Source organism: Meira miltonrushii, assembly GCF_003144205.1.
Source record: "Meira miltonrushii strain MCA 3882 unplaced genomic scaffold FA14scaffold_3, whole genome shotgun sequence".
Lineage (NCBI taxonomy): Eukaryota > Fungi > Basidiomycota > Exobasidiomycetes > Exobasidiales > Brachybasidiaceae > Meira > Meira miltonrushii.
The window spans coordinates 479684-500106 of record NW_020289945.1 but is presented as its reverse complement, the minus strand read 5'-3'; the positions used below and the strand labels follow the sequence as shown (position 1 = coordinate 500106).

At 41.6% G+C, this 20423-nt stretch overlaps 9 protein-coding genes across 9 annotated transcripts; 1 reads left to right on the top strand and 8 right to left on the bottom strand.

Annotated features, from left to right (window-relative positions):
• Positions 1 to 48: 48 nt before the first annotated feature.
• Positions 49 to 7197, bottom strand: FA14DRAFT_179991 (uncharacterized protein; the record flags this gene model as incomplete). Its single annotated transcript, XM_025500975.1, has 22 exons — positions 49 to 268; positions 332 to 513; positions 713 to 1057; positions 1122 to 1149; positions 1215 to 1427; positions 1708 to 2033; positions 2099 to 2126; positions 2187 to 2451; positions 2830 to 2971; positions 3043 to 3070; positions 3134 to 3245; positions 3615 to 3924; positions 3988 to 4015; positions 4075 to 4249; positions 4756 to 4805; positions 4865 to 5062; positions 5391 to 5653; positions 5718 to 5745; positions 5810 to 6062; positions 6390 to 6726; positions 6789 to 6816; positions 6875 to 7197. The coding sequence occupies 22 exons, from the start codon at positions 7195 to 7197 to the stop codon at positions 49 to 51; spliced, it is 3882 nt and encodes a 1293-aa protein (XP_025353639.1).
• A 213-nt stretch (positions 7198 to 7410) lies between these two features.
• Positions 7411 to 8117, bottom strand: FA14DRAFT_179990 (uncharacterized protein; the record flags this gene model as incomplete). The annotated part of the gene is made up of 3 exons (XM_025500974.1): positions 7411 to 7722; positions 7784 to 7811; positions 7870 to 8117. The coding sequence occupies 3 exons, from the start codon at positions 8115 to 8117 to the stop codon at positions 7411 to 7413; spliced, it is 588 nt and encodes a 195-aa protein (XP_025353638.1).
• A 245-nt stretch (positions 8118 to 8362) lies between these two features.
• FA14DRAFT_156030 (uncharacterized protein) lies at positions 8363 to 10077 on the bottom strand (the record flags this gene model as incomplete). Its single annotated transcript, XM_025497801.1, has 6 exons — positions 8363 to 9003; positions 9196 to 9502; positions 9563 to 9590; positions 9649 to 9716; positions 9781 to 9985; positions 10037 to 10077. 6 exons carry the CDS (start codon positions 10075 to 10077, stop codon positions 8363 to 8365), a joined length of 1290 nt encoding a protein of 429 aa, XP_025353637.1.
• Positions 10078 to 10373: 296 nt separating this feature from the next.
• On the top strand, positions 10374 to 12530 carry FA14DRAFT_190495 (DUF89-domain-containing protein). Its single transcript, XM_025501795.1, has one exon. The coding sequence runs from the start codon at positions 10429 to 10431 to the stop codon at positions 12367 to 12369; it is 1941 nt and encodes a 646-aa protein (XP_025353636.1). The 5' UTR covers positions 10374 to 10428; the 3' UTR covers positions 12370 to 12530.
• Positions 12412 to 12972, bottom strand: FA14DRAFT_179986 (uncharacterized protein; the record flags this gene model as incomplete). The annotated part of the gene is made up of 1 exon (XM_025500973.1): positions 12412 to 12972. One exon carries the CDS (start codon positions 12970 to 12972, stop codon positions 12412 to 12414), a length of 561 nt encoding a protein of 186 aa, XP_025353635.1.
• A 918-nt stretch (positions 12973 to 13890) lies between these two features.
• Positions 13891 to 14615, bottom strand: FA14DRAFT_185130 (uncharacterized protein; the record flags this gene model as incomplete). The annotated part of the gene is made up of 1 exon (XM_025501432.1): positions 13891 to 14615. One exon carries the CDS (start codon positions 14613 to 14615, stop codon positions 14025 to 14027), a length of 591 nt encoding a protein of 196 aa, XP_025353634.1. The 3' UTR covers positions 13891 to 14024.
• A 988-nt stretch (positions 14616 to 15603) lies between these two features.
• FA14DRAFT_156027 (uncharacterized protein) lies at positions 15604 to 16371 on the bottom strand (the record flags this gene model as incomplete). The annotated part of the gene is made up of 1 exon (XM_025497800.1): positions 15604 to 16371. The coding sequence occupies one exon, from the start codon at positions 16369 to 16371 to the stop codon at positions 15604 to 15606; it is 768 nt and encodes a 255-aa protein (XP_025353633.1).
• Positions 16372 to 17061: 690 nt separating this feature from the next.
• On the bottom strand, positions 17062 to 18810 carry FA14DRAFT_104631 (uncharacterized protein; the record flags this gene model as incomplete). Its single annotated transcript, XM_025495714.1, has 2 exons — positions 17062 to 18608; positions 18747 to 18810. Coding segments are annotated over 2 exons (1611 nt in total), but the record flags the coding sequence as incomplete, so codon positions are not given.
• A 955-nt stretch (positions 18811 to 19765) lies between these two features.
• FA14DRAFT_161239 (uncharacterized protein) lies at positions 19766 to 20399 on the bottom strand (the record flags this gene model as incomplete). Its single annotated transcript, XM_025499024.1, has 1 exon — positions 19766 to 20399. A coding segment is annotated over one exon (533 nt), but the record flags the coding sequence as incomplete, so codon positions are not given.
• Between the last annotated feature and the right edge of the window lie 24 nt (positions 20400 to 20423).

Here is a 20423-nt window from a genome sequence, read left to right as displayed (position 1 = left end):
GAATATTAATGTGAGTCACTTTTGATGATATATACTCTACAGATTCCGTTATATCTGGCTGAAAGCGGCTTTGTTCGCAGCAGCAAGTTGTTCTTTCTTCTCTTTTGCAGCTTTCTCAGCTTCTATACTTTTTGCTAGCTTTGCATCTGTTTTTCTCATTTGAGCTTTCTTCTTGCTTTTTATAGACTCTGCGCTCTTTCTTTTACGAAAATGCTCCGCCCTTGCAAGAAAATCACTCAATTCTTTTCCTTGCAACTCTTTTGATTTTCTGTGATTAGAAAAAAGGTTTAGCCAGAGAGAACACTGCAAGACTTATTTCTTAAAGACATACTTTTCGATTGATTCTTTACTGAATTGCTCCCGATAACGCTGATAACTTTTACTACGACTTGCTTTTCCAAATGTTCTGCCTTTCGGCTGAGTAGTGGCGGTGGATGATTGTTCAACATTTGACAAAGCTTTTGAAGATGCTTTAGATTCCTTTGACGGTGTTTTTGCAGGCAAACAGTGTGCCTGTGAAAATAACAAAATGAATAGAAACAATATCGTCTGCATGTTAGCTAAGACACATATGGGATGAGAAAGAATGTCTGAGGAGTATTCAGGGCTCTATAAAAACAATTTTGTGTACATGTGTTTGTGTTAGTTTTGTATAAATTCGTCATAGCCGCCGATGAGTGTCAAAGGCAGTGCAAACAATTTATGGTTTTACATCTTTGCTGTGCTTTTGCGTTTCCTTATTCGATTGTTTATGTGGCTCGAAAGCAGTCGTAATCTGCAAAAGTGCCGCTTGGTTTGTTTGTTCAACATCTTTTTCTTGTTTGCGTAGGTAAATTGCTTTTTCAGCAGCTTGCTTTTCCTCCTTCTTTTTCGAACGAATTTCCGTTCGTATAGCTTTTGCTTTCCTTCTATGCTTCTGCAAAATATCCATTGTGCGTACATCTTGATCTGTTCCTCTTCCTGTGGCTAAACGCCATTTACGTTCTGCTCGTATTAATCGTGCTTGTATTTTTTGTCTTTCTCTGCGTTTTTCGGCCATCAATTCCAGCTTTGCATACTTTCCGAAGAGACAATTTGTGTGAGTATAAAGTGAGTTTAGCTTCTAAAACATTTCTACTCACCGATTTGGGTGATAATCTGCCTTTGGCTCTTTCAAGGATCAAATCTAAATCAGCCTACCTTCTAGAATCCCAAATTTCAACCAAAATACTTACTCTTCCAAGGTTTTTCTGGAAAAGCTCGGAAATTTCGTCTTTTTCGTCGAATGATCGCCCTGTTTTGGTTCATCATCTTGCTTTCTTTTTGTTCCAATCGGTGTGCGGCTATATGCACCTTGTCCAGAGCTGCTCGACGAGCGAGTTTGGTCTTTGCTGGCTTGTCCTGTTAGCTTGTCATCATGCTCGAATGCCCTCTTGACCAATACCATCCTGTCATCTCGAGTCTTCAGCTTGGTTTGCCAGTGAGGCTGTGCCGATACTAAAGATAATAGAATTGAAAGTACGATCACAGAAACTAACATGGTACTTGGTCCCCGCATATCTTTTTTCAGAGTTAATGTAAAAGCACTAAGGAAGATACAAATCGATAGTCTCTGCAAGGAAGACAAAGCGACAGGCTGTGAAATTCAAATGTATGGCAAATTAACAAATTATAAACAAAGTCAAAGCTGTGCAATCGCCGTTTGATGGAAGTCAAGACAACATTTACGGAACCGGTTTGCTGTGTTTCTCTGAACTTGAGTCTTGAATTTTCGGGTTGTTAGATTTATTTGCATCAGCACTGTGAATTCTTGACCTGAAAGAAGACGACCCTAGCTGAGAAAAGGCTGCTTTATTTGCACGTTCGATAGCTAATCGTTGCAAAGCTTTCCTCTCCGGAGTGACAGTGGTCGGGGAAACGGTTAATTGTTTAGTGGCTGGGGAAACACTTTTTTCCTTCCCGTACCACCTTTCTTCTTGTCGTTCGAGAAATTTCGCCTTGTAGCCTTTTTGAAGAAGCCTCCTTCTGTTGGCGGATTCCTCTAATTTTGCGTACTGTGCAGGCAATTTGGATTTTTCAGCCCAAGCATCTTCTACTCATTATTCTTCTTCATACTTACAGCCTCAGGAGTCATCTGTTTTCTAGCACTGTAGGCATATACAACTTTAGCCTCTCTCTCTTGAAAGCGACAATAAGCAATCACTCACTCTTTTAGACCTTTAAATGACAATTTACGCTTATATTCTCTGACCTTTTGCTTGTTAATTCGCTTCTGCTCTTCGGTTAATGGTGTGATTACACCCCATTTTCGTTTCTTCCGTTGAGCTGTTCCGGTTACTTTAGTTGGTTGTGATGCTTTTTGCGCTTCTGATGCATTTTGGGTGTTATCATCTTGATCAAAGGCCCTCTTACTTAGTCTTGCATCATCGCCTCGAACTATCAGCGTGCTTTGCCATTCAGAATTTGTCAATGCTAGGCGAAATAGGGACAAAAGTACAACCGTCGAAGCCAGTATCATGTGTCAGGTTTTCTTGCAGATATCTGTGAAAGTAGGAGTAGGACATTAAAGCGCGAGGTATGTAAGACGAACAAGATGGCAGGATTGTAATGGAACAGTTACAGGACGTAATTACAAAGAGCGTACTGGAAGCTATGCAGTCATCCAGCCTATCCAACTGAGTCCTCTTTGAGGTTAAGTCATGCTATGTTCTTCTGGATAGGAATGCTGTGCTTGCGAGTCGTTTGATTAATATGCAACATCATTGTAGATTCTTGATTTCAGGGAAGGTGAGCCTAGCTGAGCGAAAGCTGCTTGATTGGCTTTTTCGATTGCGTATCGTTGCGGTTCACTTAAAGTATCAGTTGCAGTAGCCCTATAAAGAGGCTTTCGTTTTGCGTCGACCCCCAGTGCTTTTTGTTTTTCAAGATACTTCTTCCTGTATCCTCTATGAAGAAACCTCTTTCTTTCGGCGGACTTTTCCAATTTTGCATACTGTGCAAGCGGATTGCATTTTTCAATACACTCATTAAATATCCTTTGCCCTTTCTCTCTTTCGTACTCACGGCTTCAGGGGTCATATGCTTCTTGGCCCTATCGTTCATAAAAATCAATATCCTCCCTTCCGGAGATACGATACAGTAAGCAATCACTCACTCTTTTAGACCTTTAAACGATTGCGACCGCTTATATTCTTTAGACTTTTGCCTGTATTTCTCTTTCTGCTCTTCGGTTCTCGGTTTTCGCTTCTTGCGTTGCGTACTTGCAGCTGAAGTAAGTGACGTCGATATTTGTTGTGCATCTGGTACACCTTGTATAATATGAACCTGATCAAAGGCTCGCTTATAAAATAATGAACTATCAATGCAGTCCAAACACTTGACTGAATAAGGGAGTGGAATGTTAAGGACATGAAACAACAAAATAAACCATAATGATGGTCTCTTCATCATCGTATTGCAAGATGTGAGTAGTGTAAAGAGGAGAGAAGCATAATTGGACGAAGCAGTGGACTAGCAATGTTGATGAAGTTAATAGCATTTCTGACATGACACTGCCACATTGGAAGATGTAGCCCCTGATATCTTTCATATTTACAAAGATGGTCTGCTATTCTCTTTAAATTTTTGTTCCTTACCGGTAGCAGCTACAGAAGTAGGCTTTTTGAAAAGCCAAGAAGGTCCAGACAATTGTCCAAGCGCGGCTTTATTAGCATTCTCAATCTCGATTTCCCGTGCAGATCGTTTCGGTGGCCTGAGAGGAAGTTTCTTGATTTGTCTAGCTCTTTGTCTTTCTTTGCTGCTAGCCTTGAATTTTCCAGATGATTGTGCGTCTTGTAGAGTGTCTGTTTCCTTTGCAAATCTTTGTTTACGTCTTTTTCGATAGGATTTACTGTATCCCTTTTGGAGCCGTGATCGTCTTTCTGCAGCATTTTTGACCTTTGCGTACTATGAATGGAACCATTACCGTTAGCATTACCATTCTGAGAAGCTAGCTACTTGTATACCTACAGCTTCAGGTTCTAATGTCTTTCTAGCCCTATGGTCGTTAAGAAAAGTCAATTAACTTGTTTTTATACATAAACAAAATCCACTTACTCTTCCAATCCTTTCTTAGTCTGACTGGCTCTATAAATTCGAACAAATTCTCTTCTTCTTTCTTTTTTTTCCTCGATCTCACGTATCTTGTTTGATCTGTGGTCATCTTGCAAATACCCAAAGTAATTAGCTTGAGTTGCATTTTCTCTTTCTCCATGATCATCATCGGCTACTGCTTTGTTCAGATCAATAAGATATGAGCCTTTTATATCTCGGGCCGGTCTTGTTGGCAAACCAAAAGCCACGGAAAAAATTGACACAAGAATGAAATATTTTACCCCACTCATTTTTCTTGGATACTGAGCGAAGATAAAAATCAATTCAGATGTAGGGTCTCATCTTTTAAGGTTTTTTAGAGTGCTATATCGATCGAACTTTTGTTAATGCAAGCGAATTTTCACAGCACCGTCTGCATCGCGAATTCCTGAACTTTACGGGCTATACCAAAATCACCCTGTATGTTCACCCATGGCATCTTTAGTGCTAGTCTTGCTGTGTTTTGCTGTGTCAGAAAGCTGTGTTTCCGGCTCCATCAATTGATTTGCAACTTTGTCGCTTGAGGTACTCGATCTTGTATCATCTGTTTAGAAGTCTCCTTCTTTCGGCGGATTTTTCTAATTTTTGCATACTGTGCAAGGAAGTTAGATTTGTCAGATTACATCTTTTGAAAGCTCTTCGCACCAACTCTCTGCTTTCGTACTCTCCGCCTCAGGAGTACATGTTTCTTGGCTCTATAAGCATAAAACATCAGTATACTTTCTATACAGCAAGATAACAAGCAGTAACTCACTCTTTGAGACCTTTCAACGACAAATTACGCTTATACTCCTTGACTCTTTGCTTGTGAAACTCCTTCTGCTCGTCGGTCATTGGTCTTTTTACATCCCAATTTCGTTTCTTGCTTTGCTTGAATGCGCCCGCACTACCTGAACCTGGAGCTTGTTTTGATCCTGATGCATCTTGTATCATGTCGTCTTGATCAAAGGCTCTCTAATATATTAAGGTAGTATCATTGCGGTCCAAAGACTTTGAAGAGTACGAGTATGGAATACAAGCTACAAATACAATCAATGTAATATTTAATAATGCGCAATTAATTATCATATTCGCAGGCAGTGAATTTACACAAGGAAGAAGATCACGTATAAGCAAAGATCGTTGACTTGAGACCTGAATTGCCAGACAGTACATTCCGTATGGCACTGCCACGCATTTGAAGAGGAACCCCGACTGTAATTCAAGATGTTTTTAAAGACGATTTGCTGTGTTGCTGGGTGTCAACAGAAGGCTTTTTCGACAGCCAAGAAGGCCCGGACAATTGTGCAAGTGCGGCTCTGTTAGCATTTTCAATTTCGATTTCTCGTACAAATGGTTTTGGTGGTGCAAGTGAAAGTTTCGTGATTAGTTTTCCTGCTCTTTGTCTATTTCTGTCTCTTTCTCTGGCTTTTTCAACTTGTATTTCATCTTGTAAAGTTTGTGTTCCCGTTGCAAAACGTTGCTTACGCCTTTCTCGGTAGGTTCTATAGTATCCGTTCTGGAGTTGTGATCGTCTTTCTGCAGCTTTTTTCAACTTTGCAAACTATCGCAGTGGAACGAACGTTTTCATTTACCTCATCTTTTTTCTTAGCTGCTTACGTACTCACATCTTCGGGAGATAATGTCTTGCTTGCCCTTGACCATCACAAAGGTTTAGCGATGAAACTCTTTTCGGTCTATAGGTCTGCAATCCACTCACTCTTCTAATCCTTTCTTAGTCAGTCTGGCTCTGTTATTTCTTCGTTTCTCTTTTCGCTCCTTGATCTTCTCTGCCTTGCTAAGTTCTTGGTCGGCATGAAGTGCGCTTTGCTGTTGTTCATCACCACTAGATGCTCTTTTGATTAGATCAATGGTCTGAGTACCTTCTAAATCTCTTCCAGATATGATTGGCAAATCAAAGTGGAACGATAGAATTAGAACAAGGATCAAGGTTCTTGATGTAAGCATTGTATCTGAAAAATGAATGAATATGGAAGGCTTGAAAAGTGGATGGACGTGGAAGACTGCTTTAGATGTAGGGCTCGGTCTTTTAAGCTATCTAGAAATGCTGTATCACGGTTTTGCTGCTTCCGAGAAAATTTCACAGCAGCAGGGGCGTAAAATTCCCTTGAGGTCTAGGCCTACACAGGTTGAACTGCATATGAACCGAAGCAGCCGAAAGAAGACCAGAATGAGATCAAACAGAAAGAAAAAGCCCCGGCATATAGGTGGGTGTTCCGTATAGAATCCTCTAGCACAGCAATGAAACTTTCATCGCAAGGCTTTAGGGCTCTCTTTACGTGTGTTCTGTAATTTTGTAGTAGTTTTGGAAGGAGGAAATAGTTGAGCAAGAACGGCTCGGTTTGTTACCTGAATCTCTTCTTCCTTCTGAAGCTTTATTCTTTTAGCTACTCTCTTTAATTCTTCTTTTTCAACTTCCGAACGTCTTTCAGCTGTTTTCTGCCTTGCCCTGGTGTTTCTCTGATCATTGTAAACTTTCTGTCTCTGCAAAATTTCTACGTCTTTAGCCGTTGCCTTTCCAGTATCCAAGCGTACTCTCATTCGATGATAATATCTTGAACTTGCATGTGATTGTTTCTCCCTTCGAATTTTTGAAGTCTTTTCTAGCTTTTCGTACTAGATAAGAATCTGTTAAGGCATGCTTAAATTACATGATTGTTTTACCCGGGTATACTTACTTCTTCGGCAGATAAAGTTTTCCTGGCCCTGTGAGAATTGATTTAACAGTTAGTATTAATGAATTCACCAACTCAATATTACCTACTCTTCAAGTCCTTTATTTGTCAACATTTTTGGATACGCTTTTGCATTTGCTGCCCTTTTTGCCTTTTTCTCTTCACTTGAGAGCTTTACTTGTCCGCCTCTCCCAGTTTGCCACGCTTTTGGAGCAATGTTAGCTAAATCTGATTGATCCATTCTCTGACCTTCTGCATTAGCTCTGCCTTGCTCATAGGCTCTTCTCTCTAAAATTGTGCTGATGTCATCTTTCGTGTGCTCATGAGACCCAGTGCGATAGATACTAGCAATCACTACCACCGGAAGGTAGGAAAAGATCACAATCAATCTTCTCCCATCACACAACTTCATTATTAGCTGTGGCCAATGTGAATGGATGCCGCAATTAGAGACAGGTATTAATTTTGCCAGCTGAAATTGATTTGCTTCTACAACTTTTAGCAGTGTTGCGCTGACAAATGCAGCTAATCCCCGTGAAACGCAGGAGTTTCGTGTAAGTGGGTATACAGTCAATACGGACGGGAGTGTAAACTACGTTTGCGGATCTTTAGCCGCTTTAAAGCCTTAATCCTTGAACGATCTGGGTGGGGACAATTGAGCGAATACGGCTTTATTTGTGTTTCGAATTTCTAAATCCGTTCGAAGTCTTTGAATCCGTATGGCTTCTGTTGACTTTTGTTGTACGGCTTCTAAACGTCTTTTGCTGGATTTCTGTTTTGCATCAGTATGTCTTTGGGTTTCTTTTCTTACTCTTTCAAGATCTGAAGTTGTTGCTTCTCCGGAAGCTAAGCGCAATTTCATCTTTTGATAGCTTCTTTTACAAGCCTCCGAATGCTTTCGGCTGCGATTTTTTGCAGAGTTTTCCAATTTCATGTACTACGAAGGTAAAGTTAGTCAGAATCATACTCGGACTTCTATGATCCATTCTATAACTTACTGCCTCTTCGGATAAAGTCCTTTTAGCCCTATGTGTATCAATTTACAAATAAGCGTCATCATAAATTAAGAAAAATCTTTACTCACTCTTGGAGACCTTTACGAGTCAACGATTTGTGATAAGCCCTTGATCTCTCACTCGCTCTCTTTTTCTGCTCTTCTTTTGACATTTTCACTCGAGCTTTCTTGCCAGTATTTGGTATTGGCGTCTTGTTTGCTGAATCTACCTGGTCTGCGTGATGCTCTTCCTCATCTGTTCTCTTCAAGAAGGGCGTTTCCTTGTCATCATTAATGATTTCAAGAAGTCCAGTTTGACGCGTGCTACCAGATACCATCAATAGAGAAAAGAAGAAGAGCATGTATAGCTTTCTTCTAGCACACATTTTCATTGTGCAGTATAGACAGCTTGAACATTGATGTTATTGCAAGAGAGAAGAGGTGTCAAAATAATTGCTCAATATGAATCGATTTGTCTATCACAATGCAGTGCTGTACGTAGGGCGCACACCTAATCCCCGTGAAACACGGCAAAATTTGTTTAAAGGCTTATAGTAAACGCGGACGAAACGAGGAGAACAAATCAAGGATGTTTAGACTGTTTTGAAAGTCGATCAGTGATCGATTTGGATGGGAGTAATTGCGCTAAAACGGCTGAATTGGCATCTTTAATTCCTTTTTCTGTCTCTTCCATTTGTCTCTTGATCTTTTTCTTCGCACGAACTCGCTGGGCACCTTCCGATCGCAACATTCTCCAACGTTCGTCTTGTTCTGATTGCATTCCTATTGCGAATCGATCTCTTCGTTTTTCCCTTCGATTTTTTTGATATTGCTTGTTTTTTGCATGAAATAATTCTGCTTTTGCTTTTAACTTCGCATATGCATTTGGATCAAGACTACTCTCTGCAATCTTCAAACCTTCTTGCGTGTATTTGAAACGTTTATCACGAGTTCGTAAAAGTTGATCGTATTTCCTTTTCTCGTCTGTTGCCGTATCAGGTTGAAAACTTAAAGATTTTGAGGAGATCGGACTTGATAATCCTTCTGATTTTGCTTGTTCAAGTTCTTTGTCTTTTTCTTGTCCAGATGTTCGCTTATAAAAGCCACTGTTTGTGTTAAGATTTGAGACAGGACTAGCAGTCGAAAGGTCGAACAAAAGCTCGTACAGAATTAAAAATGCAAAAAGTACAGCGAAACGGCTCGAATTCGCCATTTGACCACCACCTTTGATATATGTATGAGTGAATAACGAGGAAAACAAAGATGATGTAGACAGCCTTCTTGTATGAAAAAATGAGAGATGCAGTGTGATAAGCAAAGTGCTCGTCAAGCCCCGTTGGAAGGCTATCAGATTGCACAAATAGATCGGCTTGCATATCACGCAGAAACAATTAAGTACCTATTTTTCGCCTTGACCTTTTGTATCTGTAAAAGTGTGTGTATTCTGTCTGGACATCCAATGCGGTTGAAAAGAAGCACCAATCTGAGCCAGAGCGGCTGAATTTGCATTTTCCACTTTCTTTTCTGCTTGTATGATTGTTTGTTTTGTTTTCTTTCTGATATAACGATTTTTAAATTTTTCTCGTATTCTTTTCATTTGTTGTTCATCTTTTTGCGTTTGTGTTCCCGCTGCTATACGATCTTTTCGTGCTTTTTCAACCTTTCTATTTTGCCGATTCATCCTTGCTCTACGTTTAATTAGCTTTTCGACCAATTTCTCATGCTGTAAAAAAAGAGATAAGCTCTTCTTGCACTGCAGGGCTCTAACTGCATTTTCACTTACATCCTTTTTATTCATCGTAGCTTTGGCTCTAAAAACGATACAACTAGTCAGCTTTAATTCTTTAAAGGACGTATATCTAAACCCACTTTTCCATTGCTTTGACTGTCCATTTAGCTGCATATTTACGATCTGATGCTCGTTTTCTTTCTTGCTTCTGTTGTATCAAGATGAGCAACTAGATAAGACCCCTGCACAGTCCTGTAAAGGAATCGACTTACATTCAGGACTAAAGATAATTTCGTCGAAATTGGTGGACTATGTCGATTCTCAGGTTGAGGAGATGGAGTCTGTGATGGTGATATTGGTGGCGATTCGTTCAAATTGAATCCTCGATCGATTGCACGTTTGTCCAACCGGACAGCAGATACATAGCTTGCCAAGAGAACAACTATCACAAATAATGTCATGAGCACATGCAAATCACTAAGGCAAAGAGTTCACTATTTGCGACCATCATGACTGCTTTGGGCATACTTGATAAAGTTTGTCACATGCACAGGTACTTCTTCGAACATGTATGCTGTACAGCTCAAGTGTATACACGAAGAAGAATGTCACGAATTCTCTGCATAGCCTCATAAACTTCTCGAAGGATCACATGACAGAGCTCCCACTTCGATGATGAGAGTACACAATTGGAAGAGTGCCGAATCGGAAAGCTAGGAACCGTTGTACAGCAAATTCATTTAGGCATAGAAGGACACTAAACAAGGCTGTTTTGTGGCGTTAATGCTTTTGCCGCGTTGGATTGCCTTTGTAATTAAAAGACGCGGCCGCACAGACCTAAAGTAAGAAAATGAACAGGACTTCCCCACAAAAGCCAGCAAAGCTCATTCTTTACCTTCACCTCTCATTTATTCGACATCATGGCTTCTGCTTGGGAACCACCTGTTGCTCCATGGTCTGCTACTTCAAAAGATTCATTCGCTTTCAAAAGTGTTTCACAACGTTGGCCAACGATCATCACTTCTGCTATTGATGCATTGTATCAAGCTTCTTATGCTCTTTCTTATTCATCAGAACGCTCTATTGCAGAGGAAAAGATTCAAGAATCAAAAGAGCTTGTGGAAAGGTTGAGTAAGCTTAAACATGATATGGGAAGAGATAAAGCTTTGGAAAAGATTATTCAAGATGAAGGTGATCCAGTCGACGAATACAATACCGTTCTGGACAAAAACCCTTCTTGGACTTGGTTCACCGCTCCTTGGCTGTATGCTGAATGCTATCTTTATCGTTTGATTCGTTCAATCTTTGCGCACTCCAAACATTGGCAACAATACGATCCATTCTCAACACAAAAAGTGGGTGCCTTCCGTTCATCAGCAGCAGCGGTTGCACAACTTTCTGACGCAGTTGAACCACTTATCAAAAAAGCCGAAGCTGCTGCTCATGAATCAGATCAAAGCAATACAGACGAAGCACTTTACGTCATCTTTAAAGAATTGGTTCAAACCAGCCTTTGGGGTAATAGCACAGATTTGAGCTTATTAACCCATCTCAGTCATGCAGATTTGCAAACTTTACAAGCTGGTGGGCTAGGTGAAAAGGCACAAGCTCAACGATTGAATTTCATCTTGAGCGGCTTGGGCGGCCTTGATCAAGCATGGAAATCTTTGTTGGCCCAAAAGAAGGCAGGTGCATCCGGTCAAGCAAGGGTGGACATCATCTTGGACAACTCTGGCTTTGAGTTGTTCACCGATTTGATTCTCGGAGATGTGATCCTCTCCAGCGGCCTGGCTGATCAGGTAGTCTTCCATCCAAAAGATATGCCTTGGTTCGTAAGTGATGTCACACCTGCGGACTTCTTGTTCACCTTGGAAGCTTTGCAGAGCGGTGATTTCTTCACCAAGGAATCCTCTCATCAAATATCCGATGGAGTTGTTCCACGCACATCAAGAAGCTCTTCCCGTCAACGTCAGATGGTCGCTGATATGGTTCATTTTGAGGGTGAGCGTAGAGATATGTCACCAGCTGGCAGTAAAATTCTCAAAATGGAGGCTGTTCCTGAGGAAGGCAAGGATACGGAAGCCTATAAATCACGCCATCTTCAACGTAATGAGGCTTCAGAAAGGCAAATCGGACGCGCAGAAGAGGCTCAAGATTCGACTTTGACAAGTCGTGGACGTCCAGTCTTATCAAACCATGCCATCGGCGGAAGCCGTAGCTTGCAATTGGATCCTTCATTCTTCCAAAACGCACGCAGCAAGACTGTTTCACCTTCCCGTAGCTTTGTGATGGATAGCAGCAATATGCAATCCTTCTCCGCAATTCATAGCAGGGACAGAAGCAGAGATGGCAGGAATGCAAACAGCGATGACTCTAGACGAGGTAGAAGCGCAGTGAGCGAGCACACAAGCTCAACTCAACGTTTAGCAGCACGTTGGCAGACTTACATGACCAGTGGTAAATTTGCTTTGAGTATGCCACCAAACACACCATTGGGAGGTACGCCACAATTGCACTCTTCCGGTCAAGGTGACTTCTGGACAACGTTCCACAATTACCCGTCAATGGCAATCGTTGCGCCACAATTGCATGCTTCTCTATCCGCAAGCAGGTTGGTGATCAGTAAGGGAGATTTGAATTATCGTAAATGGTGCTCGGATGCTCAATGGGACTTTTCTACACCATTCGAAGATGTTCTTGGACCGGTAAAAGGTACGTTGAACTTATTGGTCTTACGTACAAATAAGGCTGATGTGATCGTGGGCGTGCCCAAAAATCGTTTGGCAACGCTTGACAAAGAAGATCCCGAATGGAGAGTGAATGGAAAATATGCGGTTGTGGAATTTGTTGGAAAGAAATAAGGGATATGTACATACAAAACCAAAAAATGAATCAAATAGGATCTATTTATCTGTATGGTGTGCTGATAAAGACTCCATGTCATTGCTCTTCCTTTTACGATACTCTTTTGCTCTTTCTATAGCCAAGAGTCTACCTTTGTCGTCTTGAGATGTTTGCGTACCTTTCAAATACCGTTGAGCCAATTTTTCCCTGCTCTTTGTATCTCTAATTCTCTTTTGAATTCGAAAAGATTGTGCTCTTTGTAAGTAATCTCTCAGTTGTTCTCCTTTCATTGTCTTTTTGGCATGATTTACCGATGCACGGGTATACATCTTATTCTTCTTTTGTAATCTTTCCTTATTTACTCGAATTCGTTCTTCGGGTGTATATTTTGGCTTCCTACCTTTTCGTTTTGGCTGCTTTTGAGTGTTCGGTTGTACTTGTACATCCGTTGGACTGGTTGGTGGACTGTGATTCAAATCAATATTCAAGCCTCGTGAGCTGGGAAACGTCATAGCATAATCGGGATTTTGCGTCTCAGAGGGAACTTGTGAGAAGGTATCGGTCGTATCTGCACGTTTGAATAAATACCTTGCCAGTACCCAAAATGAGTCAGATGACATAGCGAGCATGAATAGAAAGATGATTAGCCTGATCATGAGTGCAATTTGTAGAGATAATGACAAGTCTGGGTCGGGGTAAGAGTTGCAGACAAATGTGGAATGCGCATCTTTGCCACTCATCATTTCCCTTTGCCACGGCTTATCGCAGTAAAGTGTATATATCTATATGTTTTGCGAAATAAACAAAGTCGTATATACAACACAGTGACGGGGCAATCATGTTGGATCTATCCACTTGTCTACTGTGCAGATGATGGCTTTTCTTTTTTCTTCCTTTCACGATATCTTTTTGATCTCTCGATAGATAACATTCTGGTTCTTTCATCTTGAAATGTTTGTGTACCTGTTAAGAATCGTTTGGCGATCTCCTTTGTTTTTTCAGCAGACCTGAGCTTCTTTTTAAGTCGAAAAACTTGCTCTTTCTGTAGATATTCCGCCAACTCCTTTCCTTCCATCGTCATTTTAGCCTTCATGATCGATTCATTGTTAAACCTTCGATTGTTTCTATAAAACGTTTCTTTCCTTAATCGAATTCGTTCTTCTGGTGTATATATTGGCTTTCTGGCTCTTCGTTTAGACTTTGGGGAAATTTGATCTTGGGCTATCGAAGGACTGGGTGGTGGACTTCTATTGAGGTCGAGAGAAATGGGAAGCGTCCCGACTGAGCGAGGCTGCTGGGAGCCAGAGGATGCCTGATCCTGTGCTGATGTGTCAGTCGCATCAGTACGTTTTAGAAGAATAATTTTAGAAGCCCAAGGGTGCCTTGCCTGTATCAGAAAATATTCAGAAATGCCAGCAAGCAGGAAAAGAAATGCGATTTTGTTCATATCTGCCATGTGTGACGAGAACAAGAAAACGTGATCTAGATAGAAGTTGATGGGCGTATGCAAATGAAAATGTGGGTACATACGAGTATGTTTCTCAACGATCACTTGCCCCGAAAGATTGCAGTAAAGAATATATCATTTATTTGCTTTGTTAAAATGTGCAGAGATATGAACGTATAGGTATGCAAAGACGATGAGAGAATAGAACTGAGGGTCTTGAAAAAACTATTGATCTGATGCCATCCTCGCTCTATTTTTACGTGCCTCTTGAGTTCTCTGTCTTGCCATATGCCTTTTGTGTTCATCGTTCAAAGTCTGTGTACCTGCCTTAAACCGATTTGAACGTTCTTTTCGATATTTTGACTCTATTCGGTTCTTAGTAGATCGATATCGTTTAGCTCTTGCTAAGAAGATGTTCAATTCTGAGCCTTTTAGAGTTGCTTTCGCTTTCTCGATACCTTCTTTCGTGAATGACTTGGCTCTATTTCTGTAGTAATCGGAATCATATTTTCGCCTTTCTTCTCCGGATAGAAATCTTTTTCTTCCATTTCTCCCTTTCTTAGCTGGAGAGGTTACTGCAGCTGCTTCGTTTAAATTCATCGTGGGCTCTGCTATATTTTCGACAGGTGAAATAGGAGGAGAAGAGTTCAAGTCAAACAGAACTTTACTAGGCGCAGCAGTCTGGGCTTGGGAGTTGTCTGTCTCTTCTCCACGCTTACATAGCCTGGAATGAGCATAGTGATCAGCTTTAGTCAGTGACAAAAGCAGCGCACAAGCAATGACTTCAAGAGCCGAAAAAGCTAGGAACCAATACATGATAAGTATGTTATAGCAGTGCTAGTAGAAATGAAGAGAGAATACAAGTTGCTTGCGCAATCACACCAGTAGCATGCATCTGCTGTGCTTGAAAGTTAACCCCGACTGAGAGAATGAGGTATTCCTGTGGCCATGATTTCACGCAAAGACAAATGACAGATTGACCCTAAGAGTCCTTTCGCCCGTCTGGGTTCATTTTTGCATCATATCTAAAAGCTCTTAAAGCAGCTCGTTGACCATCGTTCGGCATTTGATCAAAAGTCTTTCTGACTCTGAAACGATCTTGTCGAGCTCTAGCACTTGCCTGATAATTATTTGCTGCAGTCAGAAACTTTTGTAGTTTTTCTCCCTTCAAAGTTTGTTTTGCTTTTTCGATTCCTACTTTTGTGAACTTTTTGCGATATGTGCTCCTATATTTCCTACCCGCTGCTTGTTGCTCAGCTTCTGTAGTATGAATTCGTGGTCTTCCTACCTTTTTCTTTGGAGGTACATTGTTTGAACTTTGTTTCACCTCCCGTATTGGTGAGAGTTGGCTTGAATGTTCATCAGGTTCTTTTGCAGGCAGCTTATTGAGATCGAAATCATACCCGGCAGGTCGTGAAGCTTGATACTTGTTTTGCTCAAGTCGACCTTCAGATTGATCACCGCGCTTAAGAAATATTTGATTAGGAGAACTCACTTTAGTGAGCGCGAATAGAAAGATAAACACAAAACATATTCTCAGCATGCTGGGATTCAATTGTGGCAATCCTGTGGATGAAGGAAAAATATACAGAAGTGCCATTCTACACTCGTATTTGACAAGTCTGACAACTCTAAGCAAAAGCGAATGCCAAAAACTATAGCCCCGCTTCATTTTTAGGATACGCATTGTTCGTAATGAGAACACTTTGTTATTGTAATGAAAGACATATCTCAAATCTGTGAATGCTCGTTTCTGGGTGTTGCCTCTTAGTCACTTGTATGGCCTTCCTTGACTGGGCGCCTCTTATTGCCCTGTTCGCAAACGGTCCCGCAGCCGCATGCGTCTCATGTAATCCCTTCTCTTTTTGTGAAGATCTTCTGCTTTGAGTAGATGACTTTGCAATTCATCGCCTTGCATGGTCGCTTTTGCGATCTCTACTCCTTCTAACGTATATTTCATATTGTAGATCTTCTTTCTCTTAGCTTCCGCCTTCCTTCTCTCTTCATCATTAGCATACTTTTGTGGCCTACCCCTCTTTCGATTGTAGTACGCTTTAGGATAAGAATTCAAATCGATGTCTTTTTTTTGAATCTTTTCATACTTTTGATATTTTTCTCGATAAAGTTGGTTTCTCTTTTTCATCTTTGCTTGATGATCTTCTGCTCTTTGTAAAAATTTGTGTAATTCATCACCTTCCAAGGTTTTGTTTGCTTTTTCGATTCCTTTTACCGAATATTTTCGTGACCATCGATTTTTTCTGTCTGTGCTAGCTCGACGTTTTTCCGCTTCGGTAAAGTACTTCTTTGGTCTTCCTCGGTTAGGAGTAGATTTTTGTGAAATGCTTGGAATATCGAGATTCGTTTGATGATCGGTTGGGTGTGATTCTACATTTCTCGGTGGGGAACTGTTTAAATCAAGGCCACATACTTGTCCAGTTCGCACATTTGCAATAGTTTGGTGATTGTCTCCTGCATTCTGGGACGGCTCGGTGCGCTTGATAAACACACTTTCAACAGCATTGCTCAAGTTGACGAAGAAAAGCAAGAGTACGATAGGACTAGCCAGCAACATTGCAGTACTCAGCTGGTCAGATGATGGACTAAAAGGATGAGATGCTCAACCTATCTCTGAATTCACAGCCTCCAACCCCTTATACGCAACCGCGAACGCATCAGTAAATCCTCCATTTATTCTATCTGGAGCATAATAGCATGTGTGTATAAAGTGTATCAATAATATGGCAAAAAAGTGAAAAGATGAAGCATAAATGAACCTCAATAATGGGCACAATGTGCAAGATGCTTGTACAATAAAGAAATATATTCATTATTCGTCTTTCGTTGCTCCAAACGATCCTGAAACGACTGAATCAGCAGACTTTTCTTGTGTTGGCGTTTGATCTTCGTGTAAAGAAGCGGGTATCGGTGGTGGTGGAGTATTTTGCTCGCCAACAGGATGTTCTTCGATCGTGGGTGGCATATCATTCGGATCAAATCGTGCTGCCGGTGGTTGTGTAGATATTCCGGTTGCCGAATCTATGGCAGAATTGGATAGTGAATCGCCAGTTGAAGGTAAAGCTGCGTCTAAAGCACTCAAGCCACCTTCTCCCAAACCTTGTCCAGGACGAGCAAGACCAGCTAATTCGGTTTGATCAACGCTACTGCCAGTCGTGCTTGCCGTTGCATTTGTTGCTGCTCCTCCAGTACGAGAAGTACGCATACTAGGTGCATGAGAAACAGGCTGCGAAGATTGACCGTTTGCTCCAATGATATATCGCATGATATCACTCAGACAAAGAATGCCTACCAGCTTACCACGATTTCTGCGTGGCATATCGTTGAAGATGGCATTGTTTTCTTCATTCTTTTTATCGTCTTTCGGGGTTGTTGTCGATTGGCGTGCGTCTGGATCTTGTTGGATATCGCCAACTGCTCCAACATCACTTGCGATTGCAGCATGAATTGATTTCTCGTTCTCGATCGCAATCGCACCAGAAGGGCCTGATTGAATAGCAGTCGTATCCACTTCAGGTTCGAGAATTAATACTCTGTGAACCCTTCTCGTTCTCAATAAAGCAAAGATTGTTGCCAACGAATCATCAGGAGAGCATGTAATGACACCTGGAAATTCTTTCGATCTTCGACTGAGTGCCTGACGAATGGTCAAATCGAGTGATTGATATGCATTTGTTCGTACCAAATCAATCACATCCACCGTTTCGTACAAGTCCACCACATACCCGTCTTCGTCTAGAATGGGTATTCCACTGATCCCCTTCTCGCTAAAGACATGTACGACATCAAACACGGTCGTGTCTAAAGTGGCCGTTGCCAATGGTTCAAGCGCCTCTGAATGACTGCTTCTTCTCGATGCAGAATCGACTGGAGCTGGACTTGGTTCTTGAGATTTTTGAAAATCCGACATACCCGCTTCTGATGTGGGTCCGGGCGATAATATACTAGTGGCTGCATTGCTACTCCTACGAGATGACAAAACGGCCGAAGACATTGTCATTGAGCGAGTCATCCCTGTCCGCAAAGATGCAATGTACGTTCCTATTCCTAGAGACTTGATACTTCTCTTCAATCCTGCCGTTTCGCGACAATTCATTGCAATAAATTTGAGCACACGATATTGTGTCAACACGCTTACCACTACATCCATTTCCGTTTGTTCATCGTGATCGAGTAACGGCAGGCGCCTTGCATGTGTTTTCATCAATAGTTGACATGCATCAAAGATGGATCGCATAGGGTCAATTGATAATAGCGGAGGTGGTGGAACATCCAATGATTGTTCAATCTCTCGTAACATTTCCAATCGAAACCGCTCAACGTCTTGGGAGGCATTGTCGTAGCTTGAATTTTGATAATAGTACTGAATAAGATGGATAATATCATTGACGGTAAACATTCCAGCAAAGCCTGTTTTGTGCATAGATGGATTTGAGGAAGATTCCTTTTTGAATGAAAAAGGAGAAGGCGAGGCAGCGGATCTAGAAGATGTCATACTTTCACTAGGGATCTGTGAACCTGGAGAGATTGCACTTCCGGGCTCTATCGATTCGCTCTGTGAAGGCGCAACAGATTCAGCTTTTTCCGATGCACTAGGCTCTGTTGACGATTGCCAAAGAGGTGCCGAGACAATACCAGCTTGCCACATGATGTCCAAAGCAGGTTTGACGACCAACTTTGTATCCAGAACCACGAGTCGGAAACTGACAGGTAGGCAATCATAGCAACTTCTACCTCTCAAGAATTCACGTATACTTCGTAATGCTAGAGAATGTTTGTCCTTCTTTCTTCTACCTGATGGTCCTGCCAAACCCGAACGTCCTGCCGTACCTGCTTTTCCTTTCCTTCTAGAAGCATTTCTAGCAATGGAAGATGATGGTCCACCACGACTATCGCCTGTTCCCACACTTGATACAGACCAAGCGCCAACACTATGCTCCCGCTCACGCATTGCGCTCCCAATTCCCATCGCAGCTGGAGACATGTGTGAAGAAGACATTAATCCTTGACGAGACACAGATAATCCTGGCTTTTGTTCGTTATTGTTGTTGCCGCTTCCGGGAACACCTTTTGGGTTAAGGGTATAAGTCGAAGTTGACAAGTTGGCCGGATCGCGAGCGTTACTTGCTGAACTGTCTCCCGAATTTGTTCCGTGCTCAACTTGATTTGGCGCAATTGGATCCATGTTTCGAAACAAGAAAAAGATGTGCTGGATTTGAATTAAGCGTTAGTTACAATGACGTAATTTTTGAGCATATACGCGGACGAATCGGACGAAGGAGTGGTGCAAGCCGCTCAGAAGGTTAAGTTTGAGATGAACCTAATACTTCATTCCGTAGAGCTCTGGATGTTTTGGTAAAGTATGTCGGAAGCCGAGAAGGCCCTTGGATCGTTGAAATGAGATCGGGCTCTGTATTGTGTTCACTATTTGAGAAATCGGATATGCCCAACGAGACTTCTATAGTACAGCCTTTATAAAGTTATGATGGAGCAATGGTCGTTAAGAGGCGGCGGGGAAGTCTATAGGCAAGAATGTGCAATCGTTAAGATGTGTGAATGTGCTCGTGAATCGTCTTTGCCAATTGATGAATGGCGAATGAAGGTCAGATTCCCTAAGATGTTGCACTTGTTAATGACTTTATATAAAAGCACAAAGGGATGTACTTCAGCCAAGGAAAGATGATGGTGTTGACTGTAACTGGGGTACAGTAAGTAACTTATCTTAACTTCGGTTGAACTGTTGAATGTCTTAGCGCATCGATTAATGTGCTGTAGGCTGATAGTTAATCAAACTGATATTCTGCCTGGAGAGATATCACGTCCTTTGTGCCTTTGAAACTCATACACAGACGTCGTGCCTTTCGATCTTTTCTCGGACTTTCGGTATAGATTGTGCGTGAGAACGAAAAGGGTTGATGGAGAGAAAGTCATAGTCAGTTCAAATACTGAAAGAGCAGATTTGAAATCAATCTATTAGATTTATATTACAATATAACGAGGTACAATGATCTTGTGTACAATAGCGAGGGAATCCCGAATCAATGACAGCCGCCTAATTAGAAGGTTGGACAGGCTCAGAGATCTCAGTAGTCTCTCTGACTGCTTGAAAGATTTCATTGGTTATCTCGTTGACGTTGGCATCCCTTCGTAGGTTGATCTCACGTGTTGGTAAACCATCAAAGAGTAATCTCGCTCTTACTGGCATCTTGGGCTGTTGGGATGAAGTAGTTGTTTCCGAAGATCCTTCAGATGTCTGTGCTGCTTCACTTGTTTCGGATGATTGCCTTGATGACTTTTTATTCTTTTCTGCAACACCTTCAATCCATCGCACATCGATCTCCAAAGCTTGGTTGTTAAACTTTATTCTTGGCAACACTTTCTTGACAAATGCTCTATGTGAAGCATGTGCTCCTGAAGAGGGTATCTTTTCGATTTCAATTCTTCGCAAGGCAGGCGATAAAGGTTGTGCTCCATGTTGAGTGGTGAGATCGGCTAGCACTTTTGAGAGGCTGTTGACCTTTCTCATGATGAATGATTGGGTGTATGCAGAGATGACCGAGAAAAAAGAAGGTTTGTCTTTCATTGGATCGGATACCAATGTATTAGCCT